General features: G+C 41.3%; 1 protein-coding gene and 1 long non-coding RNA gene across 2 annotated transcripts; one reads left to right on the top strand and one right to left on the bottom strand.

The window, feature by feature from the left end:
• Positions 1–9,714, bottom strand: TM4SF20 (transmembrane 4 L six family member 20). The gene is made up of 4 exons (XM_004327835.3): positions 9,515–9,714; positions 3,797–3,862; positions 2,243–2,394; positions 1–292 (listed from the first exon to the last, which is right to left on the bottom strand). Exons 1-4 carry the CDS (start codon positions 9,695–9,697, stop codon positions 1–3), a joined length of 693 nt encoding a protein of 230 aa, XP_004327883.1. The 5' UTR covers positions 9,698–9,714.
• On the top strand, positions 1,090–4,159 carry LOC109548031 (uncharacterized). The gene is made up of 2 exons (XR_004527348.2): positions 1,090–1,454; positions 3,685–4,159. It is a non-coding gene; the product is annotated as an uncharacterized lncRNA (long non-coding RNA).
• Positions 9,715–18,365: the final 8,651 nt, after the last annotated feature.

Below are 18,365 nucleotides of genomic sequence, written 5' to 3'. Positions count from 1 at the left end.
CTACACAATTCGGTTTCTTCGCTTAGAGACTCCTCCGCACAGACAGCCAAGGAAGCCGATGAGTATCTGACTGAGCCCAAACAGGATCTCAAGAATGCCCACAAGCAGTAGACCTAAAAATACTGAGAAATGGATAATCCTATGCTTGTTTTCCATAGAATTGAAGTGTAAGCTGTATGTTCTCCAGTTACTGGCTGTTGTGTTGTTGTTGGAGGGATTATTGAAATCCGTAGGAGAAACACAAGAGTCGTCAAAGAACCACTGCAGATCGAAGGATTCTGGATGAATGGCACTGGACAAAATGAAAGAAATGATAATGATAAGATATCCAGGAATACCACTGACCGTCTAAAGAATGCAGCATTGTGCCTAGAAAAGGACATGTATGGTAAAACAGAAAGTGCTTTTGAAACATCGTGCCCAGAAACTATAGCTAAGGTGAGGGTTTCTGAGCATGTGCCGTTGTACTCTTAACAGTTGTAAAACGTTGACATCGTATATCCCATCACTCAACAAGCATCTACAGAGGATCTACTCTTAGGTTGAACTGTATGAAATTTTCTATGTCAGAAAGGGTTGAATATTAAGTTTCCTGTGGTCGCACCTATTCATGCAGGCACTCTTCTACTGGCTAAAGAAACTAAAACAAGCTCCCCCGTTCAAGGAGCTCAGTTCTTAGTGCAAAACTGGTGTGTTGCGTCTGTTCTTAAACCCGATGTACAATGTTTACTCACAAAAGGCATTTCAAATATGTCTGGTTAAAACCTTGTTGTAACAAGGTATGGAGAATGAGAAACTTTTAGCCCTAACACATCTGTCCTGACATGATTTATCTTTGGTTTTCTACAGTAGGACTAAGTGTTCTTAGAGAGTTTGCATTTCTGCATACCAGCAACTGATGTGCAGCCTGGGAAGAACAACAGCATGTCAGCACGTGGAATATGAGTATGCTCATTGCAGTTTGCAGCGAGCGTAGGGTCACTCTTCTGTAATTGTTTACTCTCCGTAACTGTCTGTCTCCCCACCTAGAGTGGGAATACCTTGATGCTGTGACCTCCAGCTTGGCCTGGCGCCTGGTACATGGTGAGTAGCCATGCGCTGAGGACTGAATGTGTATAGCATGTGTGGTTGAAATCTCTAATTTTCTACTCCAGCTCTACTAGTAAAGGGAGTTTCTTTGGATTTTGATCCACAACAGCTGTGGTAGGCAAATTTTGAGAGATTTTTCTTTTTTAATGCAGCGAGATAAGGAAAAAGGGAAAAAAAAAATTTTCATGTAACTACAAAAGTGAATTCTAGTTATTTTCCATACTGAACAATATATAGGTAACGAATGAATTAGGTTGTTCTTTTCTTCCAGTTTTACAAATTGTGCCTAGATTCAGGCCCAGAACCATCTTACAAGACTGAAATGAGCCATTTCCATGTAACTCTTCAGCATTATTTGTTACTCTGTGAGTTAAACTTTTGATTCATTGTCATGCTGACTGTGTTTCTATTATGTTTGCATGATTCCATTGGCTGCTGCTTTGTTTCTTTCTTAAGGCTTATAGGTAAGCCTCTAGATTTTTTTTTTACTTATTGTGTTTTTATTCAGTTTATCAAATTATAAAGGTAATATATGCTTAGGGCTTACAATTTTTTAAAATATTTATTTATTTATTTTGGCTGCGCCAGGTCTTAGCTGCGGTGCACAGGATCTTCCTTGTGGCACGCGGGATCTTTAGTTGCGGCATGCAGACTTCTTAGTTGGGACATGCATGAGGGATCTAGTTCCCCGACCAGGGATCAAACCCGGGCCCCCAGCCTTGGGAGCGCAGAATCTTACCCACCGGACCACCAGGGAAGTCCCAGGGTCTACAGATTAAATTAGATCAGAAGTGGAGAAAGTCAGTGCTCCCTTCCTTCCCCCAGGGCATCCTCCATTACCATTCTCCAAAGATGAAAGTTAAGTTTTTGGTGTATATTTCCAGAACTTTTTAATATACATGCACATATGCAGCTGTAGATTTTTAAAGGACAAGGATAATCCATCTAAGTCAACTACTCCTTTTAGAGGAGACCATACCCAAAGCACTCTGAATGCAGTGATTCCTCCATTTCTCTGCGATTGGGCCAATTGGGATTAATGTGCTAAATACCTAAGAATCTGTCCCACGCCAGATAACATGGCACTGGGTCAGCACCACACTATCCTAACCTAACTAGCTGCAGCTGTGTAAGACGGCAAAAGGTTACTCACGTTAAGTTTTCAAATGACAATTCACAACTGGAAGTTCTGTTGCCTTGAGAGTTACAAATGAGAGGGCCCTCCGCGAGAGCCTGGATGGACACCGTCAGGCAGTATGCAGCTCCAGTGACTGTGATCACGTTCAGAAGTGATGAAAGAAACATCTGAAAAATAAAGTAGGCACATTTGCACATGTTGTTACATGTTGCCTGTCTGTTTCTAGTTTCAGCAGCACATGCAGTCTTTATCATCAGCTGCTGCCATTCTGCTGACACCTTACAGTCCTAGATCTTAAGATCACAGTTTGATTAGGTGTGACTTACACAAGAAGGCAGAGGGCAGAGTGCCTGCCATTTCTTTAGACTTGCTAAAAGATCATTGGTCTTGCCACTGTTTCTGAAAAACCTGAACTCTTATGCTCTACGTGAACCTTGTCCATTTCAACGGACCACTACAGTGTGTCAGGAACAAAGATAGACTGTAAATAACTAGCAAAGTAACTATAATCCTATATGAATACCAAATGTCAGGAAAAGGTAATTTAAAAAATAAATCAAACTCATGGCTATAAATATGTACCCTTTTAAACAGTGGCTCTCACCCCTGGGAGCACATGAGAATCACACAAGGTGCTTTTGAAAGATACTAATGCAGAATCTCAGGGGGGCCACCAGGCATTGGTATTTTTAAGATTTTCCGCAGGTGATTCTAATGTTCCCATCAGGCTGAGAACCATTGCTTTCAAACCTCAAGCTCAGTCAGGAATATTTACTGTGATTTCTTATTTATTGATCTACCTGCTTCCTTAAAGAATTATGAGAGCCCTCAGTGTTACTTCGTAACAATGTTCATGGCATAAAAAGTATGATGACTGGGAATTTTGGAGTCTGATGGATTTGGATACAAACCTACCTAATAACTGTGCTACACTGGCAGGTTATATGCTTTCTCTGAGGATCAGTTTCTCAGTAAAACAGATCATAAAACGTATGGGTTTTCAGAAAAATAAGATAGCGTATTTGAAAATGTTCTGAGTATAGTGAGAGAAGGTTAATAAATATTAATTTCCTTTACTTTTAACATAGCTACAATTTTATACATGCCAAATGTTTGAAAAAATAAGTGTTGTCTCCTTTAACTTAACTGGATAAGGACAATTAACATTCTGCTCCTAGTAAACCAGTCTTTCACATGCATAAGAGAACTGAGGATACTTTTTCCCTAAGTATTTTATACACACCACAAAAGTAACAAGTATTTGAGTATTACGAAATTGATTACAGCCCTGAGTGCAGACATAAATCTCCTTTCTTTGAAAACTTTTAGACTGAAACCGAAGATTGAGGAGAGGTCTGAAAGCTCGCTCCAAAACCAAATTTTTATGGGAAAACAAAAAGACAAACTTCACACTTTCAGCATTATCATATAAATTATTCTAAATAACGTGTTTCTAGGACCAGCCCTGCCACTGGAGCCACACGGTGATTCAGGAGATGCTGACGCCTCGGCGGCTTTGCTGAGATGCCGGTAACTGCTTATGCACCAGACCAGCTGTGCTGTGCTCACCCCGGTTTTGTTATTGCAGCATGCTCTTTTCCTCGCCGCTAAGGACATCGTTGTTGCTGGAATGACCTGGAAATTACATCAACAGGAACAAAGAATATTATTACTTCTCATCAGTTGATAAAGCAATAATCTTCACTTTCTACTTGCCAGCAGTTGTGGGAAGCCAAGAGGCTTAAGAGAATAAAAAGGAGATGTGACAATGTCCTTGATCTTGTGACCCTTAATGATCCCCGTTTGGACCATAAAGATTAAAAAGGGGGAAAGGATGGGGGATTTCAGTATAGCAATTTAAAACTTCCATCTACATTTTTACTTTGAGTCATTAGAGAGACTTGGATTTTAAATAAAGTTATTTATTCATTATTTTGGAGGAATGTTTCTGAAGGAATGGCTGCATCATCCAAAATTCACTTTTTTTTTTTTTTTACTATAATCTGCAACCACTTACCCAATTTCCCCAAAATAGTGTGAATTAATCTGGCAAGGATTCAGAAAGGAACTCGATGGTTTTGTCTGCCTGGTAGTTGGGAGCTAAGAATTCTGTCACTACCCTTCTCCCACTTCCCTAACTTTCCTCTCACTCCCAGGGTCACCACCAGCTCAGTAGTTCCCCAAACTTATGATTTGAGAATTACTTTTAGTTCTACATTCTCCTTTCTACTCCTATATCCATGGTATGGAATGATCTCACTTCACACTGATGTTTAGAAATCTTGTATTACATTCTGTGTCAAGGGAACACACATTGCTGGGGAAAGCTGTAAGAAATGATGCCATGTTCACAGGCCTTAGGTTAAAATTTCTACTAATAACTAGTCAGCAGCTATAACTAGAAATTCTTCATGAAAGAAGTTTTGTATCATTGAAGGGTTGAATGTCGATTACTTCCTTACACTTAAGATATTTTAGCCATAAGTTTTTTGCCGTCTCAGCACAGCTGCCCTTGAGTAGTTCTCTCTCTCTCCTTCCACTCTTGTTTTCTAACATTTTACTGAGTTCTAACAACATACCAGGCACTGTTATAGGTGCTATACGTGTTTTAGTTCATTCACAGCCTCGTAAAAATCCTATGAGGTAGGGCTTCCCTGGTGGCGCAGTGGTTGAGAGTCTGCCTGCCAATGCAGGGGACACGGGTTCGTGCCCCGATCCGGGAAGATCCCACGTGCCGCCTAGCGGCTGGGCCCGTGAGCCATGGCCGCTGAGCCTGAGCGTCCGGAGCCTGTGCTCCGCAACGGGAGGGGCCCCAGCAGTGAGAGGCCCGCGTACCACAAAAAAAAAATCCTATGAGGTAGGTGCCAATTATCCCCATTTTACTGGGTCGGAAAACTGAGGCACAGGAAGCTTGAGTAACTTGCCTAAGAAAGTGGAAGAGTTGGGAGTCACAGTTGCGCATTAGGGTTCCAGAGCCCAGACTCAACCACTATTCCAGTCACACTGGCCGATTCTAGCAATTCTCTGTTCCTCCTTAGAGCTTGCACCTTCTCATCTTCCCCACCACCATCACCCCCTCACTCATCTCATTGTCCTCCTCCTAATTGCTCCTTCCCCAATCCATTTTTCCAAGACCATGTCCACCTTTGTCCTTTCAGAGCAGGTCTCGGATTGAACAGCCTTACAAGGCAGCTTTCCTGACAGACTTCACCCCACTCTGACCATGTGCTGACTCCGTGTCACGTATGGAAAACACTGTATTGTTATCAAGCTTTGCTTGCATACTGCCTTGACCACCAACACTCTTATAATTCAAAGGGCACGTGTATGTATGGCAGCCTAGCCATTCAAGGCATAGCTGAGAGCCCAGAAGAAAAGGGAAAAGAAATGTATGTACCCAAATAGGTGTCAGTGTTCATGGGCTAAATTTCTTTTGTTGTACTTAGAAGTGATACTGCCTTCTGAGCTTAAGGAACAAATCATTTAGAACAGGAACTGGCAAACTGGCCCACTGCCTCTTTTTTATAAACTTTTATGAAAACAGACATGCCCATTCGCTTACTTATTATCCATGCTGCTTTGGCGCACCAGCAGTAGAGTTGAATTATTGTGAGAGAGACTGGCTCACAGAGGCTAAAATATTCACTACCTGGCTTTTCGCAGAAAAAAACGTGTTAACCCCTGATTTAGAAATTTAATCTGTTAAAAGAAAGAGCAACATTAAATTATAATTAAAATGGATAAATCATTCCATTTTCCTTATTGATGTAAATTAAACTCTGCTAACTTTCTTGAAGGTTAATTTATTTCAGAGATGCTGAAAGAGATACTTTCATAGTTCGCTTCTCTTGCAAAGGAATTTTATAAAGTAATAATAGCTTATCATGTATGAATCCTCACCTGGTTGACTTCATGGCATGTTGACACATCTTTGTTACATCATTATGGGTAACTTGATAACTCTGTATTTCAAGCATTTTGCTTATTCAGAGCTTTGGAAATTAGAGGGGCTCTTTATAGGATGAACATTAAAATGTGAAAGTGTGTGTGTGTATGTGACTGAATTATAAGTCTTCCAGATAATCTCCTGCACAAGTAAGTAATCTTGAGAATAATCTTTCTCTTCAATTCCTAAGCACATTTGAATGCATGAGTTTTTGTGAAACTTTTTCTTGATAATCGTTTGTTTTTATAAAGAAAAGAAGTAGCACTGTTTATTTTTCCTTACAGAAATCCATATTTTCATCCAGTTTTAGAAATAAGGCATATGATTTCATCAGTGAAGTACAGAAGAGCTTTAGACCATTACAACTCTAATAGAATTCAAACTTTCAGGGTTCCTCTAAGTACTTGAACATGAAAGTAACAAAACAGTGGCTCATTATATAAAATCTATTTTGAAAATTTTTGTTAGACATAATATTTTCTAATGTAACGTTCAACAATTTCTTCTCTGTTAAGGTTTTAATAATTGGTGAATTATTACACAATAAGTGAACTCAGTAAATAGGCATGATTAAGATTAGGCTTACAATTAATCTATAAAATAAAATGGTCTTTATTTTTTAGAGGAAACATTTCAAGGAAACGTTTCAAGTCGTTTTTTCAGGACTTGGAAAAAGAATGTGTATGGGTTTTTCCATTTAGCAGATAATAGGTGAAGGTAATTACGTAACATTTTTACTCTTAGTTATGGTTTCAAAGATGACAAGGTTCACCTCTGTTTTGGGTAAATCATAAAACCATAAAATGACTGTATTTTATGGAGTAATCGATAATGAATTCCATAGTTTTTATTATTGACTACTTCCTGCAAAATTCCCTGTTTTTGAAACAATACTAATTTAAAATGCTACAGATTAGAAAGATTTCAAGAACTATGACAAAAGTGCTTATCACGACAGTGATTTCTTCATTAACTTTTCTGTGTATTTACAAGTATATTGAGAGTTCAATGTTTTGAACTAAGTCAGTATTTTGATAGATGTAAAGGACACAATTCCCTTTGAAAAAAGATATTCTTCCACATTCTATATATAGCCAAGGATCAAGAAAATAACCTTTCTATCACCCACTTATTTGCTTGTGAGCCTAGTCTAGAGTTTGAGGCTCTAGCTATAAAATGTCTATTGAACTTTTCAAAGGGTTGTGTGATACTTTGAAGATATTCCACAATACCGAGTAATAGTAAGAGCCTGGCGTGATACCAGCACATTGTTAATATTTATTGAGGTGATAAAGCAAACTTAATCCTGGAACAAGAAAAGTCCAGGGCTTCCCTGGTGGCGCAGTGGTTGAGAGTCCGCCTGCTGATGCAGGGGACACGGGTTCATGCCCCGGGCCGGAGCCTGTGCTCCGCAACAGGAGAGACCACAACAGTGAGAGGCCTGCGTACTGCAAAAAAAAAGTCCAGGGCTTCCCTGGTGGCGCGGTGGTTGGGAGTCCGCCTGCCGATGCAGGGGACACGGGTTCGTGCCCCGGTCCGGGAGGATCCCACATGCCGCGGAGCGGCTGGGCCCGTGAGCCATGGCCGCTGAGCCTGTGCGTCCGGAGCCTGTGCTCCGCGGCGGGAGGGGCCGCAACGGTGAGAGGCCCACATACCGCAAAAAAAAAAAAAAAAAAAAAGTCCAGATTCTCTGAAACGATTTCATATTTATATAATTTTTCTATGCTTCAGTTTCCTGGTCACTTAAGTTTATGGGTTAAGTTATAGATCTTGTCTTTCCCCTTTGTCAGCCTGAGACAGGTGATGAGGATTATGTTGCTAATACTGGTGGAAAACAGAGCTTTGGAGTCAGATAAATCTGGAATTGGGTTTCACACCTACTATGTGACCTTGTTAACATTCTTAACCTTCTGTTTGCTGGTCTGTTAAAATACAAATGTTAATAACTACTCAGCCAAGTTATTATAGCATTTAAATAAGATAGTGTAATGTATGAACCCAGTGGTTAGCACTTAACAGTGGTCTCTCTTTCATATATAATGACCTACAAGTGTTTTCATGTTAAGTCTGGAGATAAGACTAGAATAAGACTAGAAGCAATAACTGATCGTCATTGTAACACACATACACACACACACATACATCCAAGCAAAGGCGCATTTCTCTGGCATTAACGAGACCACAAGTGGGTGTTATTAGCACCCAAGTGGTATCACAAAAACAAGGCTCTTGAATGCTGAATTTTCAAACTTCAATTACATCCCCATTTGACTGATACGGAAACAAAATCACAGGATAAATGATTTGCTAACAGTAGTATATTGGAGAATATACAACCAGAATATCTCAATATCCTGTCATGTCTGAAAACAGGATTTATTGCTCTACACCATGGGTACCACCCAGGCCTACTGAGTCAGAGTTCCCAGAAGGTCTGTGAATCTGCACGTATTACAGGTGCCTCGGGTGGCTTATGACCAGGTACCTTGGGGAGTTCTATCTTACACTGCTCTGCTACGGACTTCAACAAAGATAGCCCTGTTAAAAATGATCGAACATTAAACAAGCACCATGATGTACGGGTTGTAAAAGATCTGAATCAAAACATCCCTGAGGTCAGAAAGCCAGGGTTTCAAGTCCCCAACCTCTCGGGCCAGCTCCCCTCGGTGCAGGCCATGCCATGTTCATGCCTCACCGTCATCATCCAGGAGACTCATCGGGCGTGGAATGTTCTTGCCCTTCCTCTTGAGCACTTCTCGCTTTTGCCGTATTCCCTGTGAATACTCAGAGCTGGTTTTGGCAAAGGAAAGCTGAGGGAATAAATTCAAAAAGTCCCGAACACTAACTATGAAGCTTGGACGAGCAGCCTTATATGCGAAGAAGTATGATACGTAATTACCCAACCAATTTTTTTTTTTTTTTTTTTTTTTGCGGTACGCAGGCCTCTCACTGCTGTGGCATCTCCCGTTGTGGAGCACAGGCTCCGGACGCGCAAGCTCAGCAGCTATGGCTCACGGGCCCAGCCGCTCCGCGGCATGTGGGATCTTCCTGGACCGGGGCACGAACCCATGTCCCCTGCATCGGCAGGCGGACTCTCAACCACTGCGCTACCAGGGAAGCCCAATTTTTATCAATATCTTATTTTTTGCCCAAGCTCCCTAGCCTGTACCACAGTTCATTTAAATTGTTGTTCTTCACTGATGCCAATATAAATTAATACCGTACTCACTGATCCTCACTATATCCTAAGCCAAGACATAGCTCACGGCAAGGCTGCAAGATGGTCTTTAGACCGTGTTCAGTAAAATAGCTCCAAATCAAGTCAAATAAATTTCACTCACCATCAGACCTGCTCCAATAATCCCAGGGAACAACCATTCAAAGCAAGAGATGGGGTTTTTAAAAGTTTGGCCTTCCTCCACTAAGTTGACAATTAGAGGTATTGCATTGAGAGTTACTCCAAACAGAAGTAGAACCAGCAGGCTGAATCCATTGCAGGCTGTCCATCCTTCACAGCAGGTCATGGTCACCCCCTGGTTCGAGGAGAAACCCTGTCAGGGTGGCTGTTTTTGTGGCACTGTCTTGCCTTTTATCCTGAGCTTTCTAGTTAAAGCTCAGCACTTACAAAAAAAAAAAAAAAAAAAATTACAGAAATGAGTTCAGAGTCCAGTAGGGCAGGACATTATTATGAGGAGTATTGCAGGAAGTAAGGACGATTTTACGTTACCATGGGGTGGGGAAGGTAGGTGGGAAAAAAATCTGTGGTTGCTACTAGGTAAATTTATACATGAAAATCAGCAGATAAGAAAAATGGGTTTAAAATACACCCTTCTAACATATTTTACATTATACCAGTATGCCATATAAAAAGTAAAAACAAGAATATCCAGTTAATATAACCTATTTTTCTTGTTGTATTGATATTATTACCAGCTATGGAAGATCCTTATTTTGAAATGGTTCAACAAGAAAATGAATATATATGAGATTGGGAGAAAACATTTTCTCTACTGCCAATGTTCTTGATTAGTCAAAATGTTAGGGTTCAGTTTCAGGCTGTATGCTCACACACACAAAACAGGCTTTCTACTTCTTGGTCTCTACCCTATGAAGACTGACTGCTGGTCCTGTGTCTGTTTACTGTGAGATGCCTCTATATTCTCATAATAAATTATCCCCCTATTAGTACTTTAAGTGGGCTTCTTTTTTTTTTTTGAAAACAAAGCCAAAGTTACTAAAACCAAGGATAGAAAAGTATACAAATAACTTGCCATACTAAAATAGCAAAAGGAGTCAAGAAAACGGAAGGATTCTATCAAGATGGGCAAAGAAGCAGGATTCCTCTCGGCTTTGGAAGATGGCTAGAATTTGACACAAAAAGATGGTCAGAAAGGTATTTCATGTACCACTGTCAGTTGCAGAAAACCCAAACTCTTCTAGCTGTGCTAAGCTGGAAGAAGGATAATTGGGGAATCGAGTACAAAACTGTTGGGAGGGCTGGAGGGGCAGTCTCCAGGAATGCCTTCCAGGACATGACTGCTGAATGGCCCCAGGGGAACTTCTGCCTCTGCAGTCCTCACAAAGGCAGGGAAATCAAGAAGCCACCTCTGGGATGCATACACCACGGCAGCCGCAGTCCAGGAACCCACCGCCACTGCTGCTGCCACTGCCCCTCCACAACCTCAAGGGTAGACAGGACCCTGGAACGCTGAATTTGACTTCTCCTGCCACTGCAACTTCTTCTTAGCTTCCGTGAAAGTAGTATCTGGACCCAGGAACATTGCGGCTGTGCAGAAAACTCAAAACCCCTGCCCCCCATCTTCCTTCACAGCCACAGACAGAAGCAGCAGAAAGAGGGCCTCTACCTCCTTGCTGTCTTCCATATTGTTACTGAAAGTGGGGTCTGGCTGCTCGCCACTCAGAAGCCAATAAAGAGGCATGTTGGTGGAAAGGAAAATTTGCCGAGGGGAGGGCGGACTCCTGTCCAAAGGCCGACTCCCCACCCCACTGACAATCAGTGGGCAAGAGCTTTTATAGACGGAGGCTGGGGGCTACATGCAGAAAAAGCACAGTCAGTTCTGAGAGTCATCTTGAAATTGGTCATTCAGTGGTCTGACCAGGGTCATCTTGATTGTTTTAAGTACAGTTAATCTTCAGTTCCAGGGTCGGTTTGTTCCCATTGCCTTGAGACCTGTTCTCGGAATTGTGGCAGCTTATGTCGTGGCTACAGCCTGGTCATCACGTAGTTAACTTCTTCCACCTGATGGGGCTTTCAGTATCTATAACACAGCTCACAGGATACGGCTCAGAATATTATCTATAGCCCCTGAGGAGGAACTAAACGTCCTTGACTTTGCTTAATGACCAAACTATTATTATTTGGTCTCCTTTGACTCTTTTCCTTTGTTGCTGCATGTTCTCACTTCTCTGATTAAACTTACTCTTTTCTAAAGTTTTTCTACAGACAAAATGCAGGCTAAGGACATGGGGTGGGGGGCAGGCAAGGACCGCAGGGTCCTGCTCCGTTTCAATATCGCTCAAGGATTGATCTAATTATTGCAATATCCAGACTTAGATGTAGAGTATTCTGGAAAATGTAGTTTTGCCACCCATGTGGGATCTTAATTCCCCAACCAGGGATCGAACCCATGCCCGCTGCATTGGAAGTGTGGAGTCTTAACCACTGGACCACCAGGGAAGTCCCTGGAAAATGTAGTTGGTAATCATTCCAGTCTCTACTGTACCGAAAGCTATACTAGAATGACATTGAAATGAATATTGAGGAAGACAATTCACCAGGGTGATTTCATTTAAATTGTATGGAAAAATCTTTCTCTAGAGTAGCTGGGATTACCATTACTATGTACCATTTTAAGTGATTTCAGTCATGTTTGTGTTTCTTCCATGTCTTAGATGTCTAGAATGTCTAGATATACTTACATGTCTAGGATGACATGTAACATTTTAAAAACGAGTTAAAACTACCTGTTTGATTCACATGAGAACACATCTCAAGAAAACATATTAGAAAAATATGGTTTTTCGAGGGGTAGGACTTAATATATGAGAGAGAATGGAGTCACAGCCAAGTCATATTTGTGCCATTGGTGAAAACAAGAGGTAAAGCAAAAGCACTCTGTTTTGTCCTCCCCCCGCCCGACCTAATGCTGCTTCTCCTAGCCCACTGCACACCACGGACCTAGGAGCAGTAAGGATTGTAGTCAAACACCAGGGACCACATTTCCTAAAATTCTCTAGCTTTTACTGTCTTCTGCTCACTCCATGGTTGGAGTTAAGTAGCCCCAACCATGCACTGAGTATGCCTGACCGTACTACCCCAGGAGGAATTCATGTGATATGAATGGGTATTAAACATTCACCCATGTTATGTCAGGCGTCCTCTTCTAAACACACTTCAGTCAAATCAGTTGAGGCTGATTTGACTGAAAAACTTGGGCTTTATATACAGATATGGCTAACTCTCCACTAACATTTGTGTTTTTACATTTCATGTAGAGTGGTTGAGAAGTGTCCACCCAGCCCCGGACTACATTTCCCAGTTACCCATGCCTCTGGGTTGGGCCATGTAACTATTTCTAACCAATGGGAAGTTATTTTCATCTAAGGAGATTACAAAGTGATGGAGGGCATCCATTTTCTTCTTTTCCATCTATAGTTTGGAGACAACCAAGCTACTCTGGAAGTCATGTGCTGAAAATATCAGCTTCCACGGACCTAAATCTGTACCAGCTAGAGGCCCCAACCCCTGCCCCTTCTGCCCACCTAGGACTGCTCAGGATAGTTGACATCAACAAGCAATAAATGTCTATTATGTTAAGTCATTGTATGTTTTTCATAGTATGTTTTTGTGTCAATGTTAGAGTAGCTAGCATTACCCCAATGAATTCAGTGTGTCCCTTGTCTTTCACCTCAAAACCTTCCAGACCTTTGCAACATATTGCTGAAAGTCAACTCCATCATTTCCACCCCTCCTCAAAAACATCAAAAAAAATGAGAAGCCCGTGCACCGCAATGAAGAGTAGCCCCCACTCACCGCCAACTAGAGAAAGCCCGCGCATAGCAATGAAGACCCAATGCAGCCAAAGATAAATAAAAAAACAAATCAAAACAAGACACTGAGATACCATATTTTCCTAGAGTTTTATTCAGAAATTAGGAAGATTAGGGAACATTAGAAACTGTAAGAAATATACTGTACTGGTTATATACTTACTGTATATAACCAATATAAGTAGGAATACAAGTGCAGAAGTTCCACAAACAGAAAAGTAAATGTTTCAAAAGAATGAAATATATTTAAAAGTATCATTTCATTCCGCTGACCCCATTAGTGGGAATGTTTGCACCCTCAGAACCAGGCTGTGACCTATTTGTGTTGCAGGGCAGATTTTGACCGATGGATCATATTGGATTGAGAGTTGTTTATATATACATAAACAAATTTTAATGCCCACTGTAGCCAAAGTATATACAAGAGTCTGTGGGCTAGAGAACCTGTGGATTTAATTTTGAGAACTCAGTAGACTCCTGTGCTGCTAAAGCTGTAAAGGCTTGTAGAGATTCTCAGCTCAACCTTAGTATTTTATAGATGAGAAGTAAGACAGTCAGATTCAGGGGAGCTAAGGTGACTCACTCACGGTTAGGCTGGGACTTCTAACTTCCAGTCGGGTGTCTTTCTGTTCAATTGTAAACTTGATATTTAGATGAACCAGCTGGTGGACAGAAACCAGACGCAATCCCACAGCATGAATCAGATCCTGTAGACAGACCCACGTTTGGACCTGTCGGCCCCGGAACACGAAACACCCTCTTTCCAAGAGCATGGTGGCTCTCCACCCGGCCACATAAACAGGATGGCAGGAGTAGCTAGAAAAACAGATTCAGTATAATTTTGTATTTGGCAAATTGAGTATGTGTTACCTTGGAAACACAGCAAAGTACCAGTAAATTTTGGTTTTAAGCTATGGGCCCTCAAGGAGACTGCAGGGGAGTGAGAGCTCATGTACAAACAAGCCATCTCAGTGCCACATGCTGAGTCCTGTTTTAGAGTCAAGTCCCAGTGGTGGTCCCTCCTTCCCAGAGGAGGTCTCCATGGGGGTGATTCGTCAATAATCACAGGAGTTTTCCATGCACCCAGCAGCACCCTTAGATTTGGGCAAGAGGCCTGAGGCCCTGCATGTTAGGGTCCCACATACCAAAAGCATATGGACATAAATCTATTAAAGAATACAAGGGCCCCTCTGCCACGTAGGATCCAGAACTTGGCCCGTAATCCTCAACATTCGCTGCTGCGAGATGACACACTGTTCGGGCCCTGGGGCAATGGTGTCCACAGCCCTTGCCCTATGTCCTGGAAACAGGGGCTCACGACTGCTGTGGAGGTTTGTGGGCTGATTGCTTCAGAAAGCATGGAGGAGGATTTGTGGGATGGAGAGACACTTAGGCAAGAGAAGCGTCTGACTGACTTGTCAAATGCTTCCTCAGAATATTCTTGTATCATAAAGTATCATTTCCGTAAGGAGTGGCAAGCATCCATTTTTTTGCATCTTCTTTTGTGTTCTAATTCCTTGTCCTGGAGATACTCACATGTCCCTGTGGTGTCCACAACATTTGCATGTGGTTGCTGAGCAGTGTTTACAGTATTAAACAACACAGATTTTCCCTACATTTGTTTACATGCATGAAATGGGCTATTGATTCTTTACTGTGGCACTACATGGACATTAAACACTAGCCTTGTGATGGCTTTTACTCTCATAATGTATCTGCTAAAATTTAATTACATATTTTTGAAAGAAATATTTTAGTTTTACTTAAATAATTTTAATTTAAAATGTTCATTAATTATAATTTGATTTTTATCTTTTAACTTTATAGGTAATTTTGAAGATTTTTTCCAAGAAAGTTAAGCTTTAAGCATGTGAAAAAAACTTTAAATTTTTTACTTTTACACTTTCTGTTTTTTTGATGAAAATATATTTAAATTTTGTACAGTTTGAATACTTTTACATTTCATTTTTAAACCTTTAGATCATTACTGTCAATAGATTAGAAGTTATTTTTTAATCTTTATTATTCCAAATAGTTAATAATTTGCTGAAATGAAGGTAAGGAAAAACACTCTGTAATAAACATATAATAATTTATGAATTATGTGTATCTCTATTTTACTACTCATCCGACATCCTGACCCATCAACATAATACCCAGACACAATGCAGTAGTGATTAAATTCAGTTGTCTTTGGCATTTTGCCAAAAGTCACACAGTTATACATATTTTTTCCTTTTTTTTTTCTTTTTTTTCTTTTTTTTCTTTCTTTTTTTTTTTTTTTATAGTACGCGGGCCTCTCACTGTTGTGGCCTCTCCCATTGCAGAACACAGGCTCCGGACGCGCAGGCTCAGCGGCCATGGCTCACGGGCCCAGCCGCTCCGCGGCATGTGGGATCTTCCCGGACCCCGGCACGAACCCGCGTCCCCTGCATCGGCAGGCGGACTCTCAACCACTGCGTCACCAGGGAAGCCCTTTCATATGGTTTTTATGATGGTATATCTGACCAGGCAAAAGGATAGAGCACATCGTAACAGTCTGTTAACATGATTTATTGCTTTATAGTATTGAGACTGTACAGTCTGCAATTCCATTTGTACCCAAGTCTCAGCCCTGCAAACGTTAGGGCTGGGATGCATGCAAACAAAGGTGGAGGGCATCCGAGCCGAAGTACAAAATAGGCACACGGAGAATGGGGCAGGCTTGGGATAGTCAGGGTGTGTGTGGCTGGAGTCCAAGGAGCAGTGAGGGGCTGGGGTGGCAGGGGTCACAGTCCAGAGAGGCCTGAAAGCCACTCTTAACTGTCTGTGCTCATCCCGTGGGGACTGGCGGCCCTGGAAAGTTAGGTGTGGGAGGAGGAAGTCCCAGCAGTCCAGGGGATGGGTGAGATGTTCTTCCTGCAGAGCAGTCAGTTAGGATGCTCAAAACCATGTCTACTGGGAGGGAAACCCAAAGATGCCCTTCAGTCGAAGGATGGGAGGTAGGGTTTGGAAAGGTTCATTGCAAATCTTGCTTTCATGTGGAGTTGCCACCCCCCGCCCCATAAAGAAGTGGGGACTGATTATTGTTCTTCCCTACATCACCTGAGGCAACAAAAAATATTAAAAGAGAGTGTGTTCTTTCAAACGGAATATCTGGTCATTCCTTGTTTGTTCATGGGATGCTATCGGGTTGAACACCCTTCGGGGAAATGTTGTGGAAGGTGAAATTGGAAGGAAGTCATGATGCAGTAGGAAAATGCACTGGTGATGTGAGGTGGCCCCTCCAGCTGTCTGGCTTATGCAGGTCCCTCTGCTTCATGTGTCTTTCTCACAAACAATTTCTTCTTCATGTCTCATGTTGCTATGATGTGGTATATTTTCTCACAGAAAATAAACAGTGTGTTTTTTAAAAGTTTTATTGGAGTGTAGTTGATTTACAATGTGTTAGTTTCTGCGGTACAGCAAAGTGAATCAGTTATACATATACATATATCCACTTTTTTTTAGATTCTGTTCCCATATAGGTCATTACAGAGTATTGAGTAGAGTTCCCTGTGCTATACAGTAGGTCCTTATCAGTTACCTATTTTACACACTATTATCTATAAAATAGAAAGCTAAAATAAACATTGTTAATTTAATGGGATCTTGGTTTCAGTCCACAGTCACCATGAACCTTGACATTCAACTTCCTAAAGTGCTCCACTCTGCCCATAGGCTCAACTTGGAGCAATAAAAATGAAGCAGACAAGAGCTTGCTTTCTCCACCTTCTTATCCCAGAGGAAAGAGGAACATACCTCTGTATTAGAGCGAAGGGGAAAACGGGAGTAAATGAGTAGCTCTTTTAGAGTCGTGTGCCTCGACTGTGGCAGAGCAAAATGGAAAACCTCCAGGAAAAGATCTGAGAAGCAGTTCTAATAGAGTTGTTTATTATGTATCTGCAATAAATAATCACGAGCAAAATAACAGCGAGCTGTTTTGCCCATAGAGGTAGTTTTCCATATAGTTTCTAAACTAGCGTAGATTAGATGTAGAGGATTTGACTGCGGTTTTGTGTATGTAGAAGCGTATATGATGATGTTTGTCGTATTCTTTAGAGTCATGAAAGCGTATAAGTCATGGGGGAATTGGTTGAAGTACAACTCACTGCTTAATTCAATTCATCCAGCAAGTATTTACTTGAGAATCTACTGTGTGATAGGCTCTGTTCTAAGCACATGGGATACAGCAGTGAATAAACCCAACACAAATCCTTGCCACCTGACATTTCCATGCTCATGGGAGGAAACAGAAAATAAATATTAATGGATAAATATTGAGTACATTAGAATGTGCTAAGTTCAACGGAAAAGTAAAAGAAAATTACAAACGTGGTGTGGTTTTGTAATTTCAAATTAAACCATAGCCATGATATAGGCTATTATGCAGCTTTTAGAAAATGAGATAAATGCATATAGTACACATTGAAAGCTCTCTAAAACTAAGAGGAAAAAAACAAATTACAGAACAATAGAAATTCGTTTAGACGTGTATGTGCGTGTGTCTGAAAAGATCTGAAGAGATATACACCAAAACACGCTTCTGCGAATCTCCCATCTACCCACCACCCAAACCGCTGCAGACACTAGATAGGTTGCTTTGTCCTGGGTGGGTTTTTTCCAAGCCCTCCTTTCACTGAGGGTGACACTTAGAGGGTCCACACTTCCCACAGGGGCCTCTGCTTCAGTTCCCCTTTGCCCAGCCCAAGGATGCTGCATGTCAAATTTGTAGCCCTCTTGCATCTCTTCCCCTCGGGGCTGCCTTTACTCTCCTGAGCCAACTCTACACTTAAAGGGGAGCTTGTTATATTTTGTGCAGAATCTCTAACTGTTTTGCAGAGACAGAAGGCTTTTCGGGGTATCTAGCCTACCATATTGCCAGAAATGGAAATGATCAATAGAGTTTTTAAAGAAGCTATAAAAAATTAAAGTTAAAAACAATTAATTGATTCATTCCCTATCCGTTCTTGAAAGGAATATATTGACAATAGGATGCCACATCATGGGGAGGGAATTCTTTGCCTATCAAAATATTAGGAGAAATGCTTAGAGGAAATGATGGAGCCCTCCAACATGTTGTCAGGAAAAATATGCCAAAAC

This window comes from Tursiops truncatus, chromosome 7 (genome assembly GCF_011762595.2).
Source record: "Tursiops truncatus isolate mTurTru1 chromosome 7, mTurTru1.mat.Y, whole genome shotgun sequence".
Lineage (NCBI taxonomy): Eukaryota > Metazoa > Chordata > Mammalia > Artiodactyla > Delphinidae > Tursiops > Tursiops truncatus.
Note: the sequence above shows the minus strand (reverse complement) of the source record. Positions and strands in the feature narration are given on the sequence as shown.

What these genes read in the sequence shown, in the direction of transcription:
- TM4SF20 (XM_004327835.3), bottom strand. Translation starts at nt 9,697, where the DNA reads ATGACCTGCTGTGAAGGATGGACAGCCTGCAATGGATTCAGCCTGCTG. An exon ending in TTATTGGAGCAGGTCTGATG is followed by an intron (nt 3,863 to 9,514) that starts GTGAGTGAAATT and finishes TGTAATTTCCAG; the next exon opens with GTCATTCCAGCAACAACGAT. An exon ending in TTGTCATTTGAAAACTTAAC is followed by an intron (nt 293 to 2,242) that starts GTGAGTAACCTT and finishes CATTTTGTCCAG; the next exon opens with TGCCATTCATCCAGAATCCT.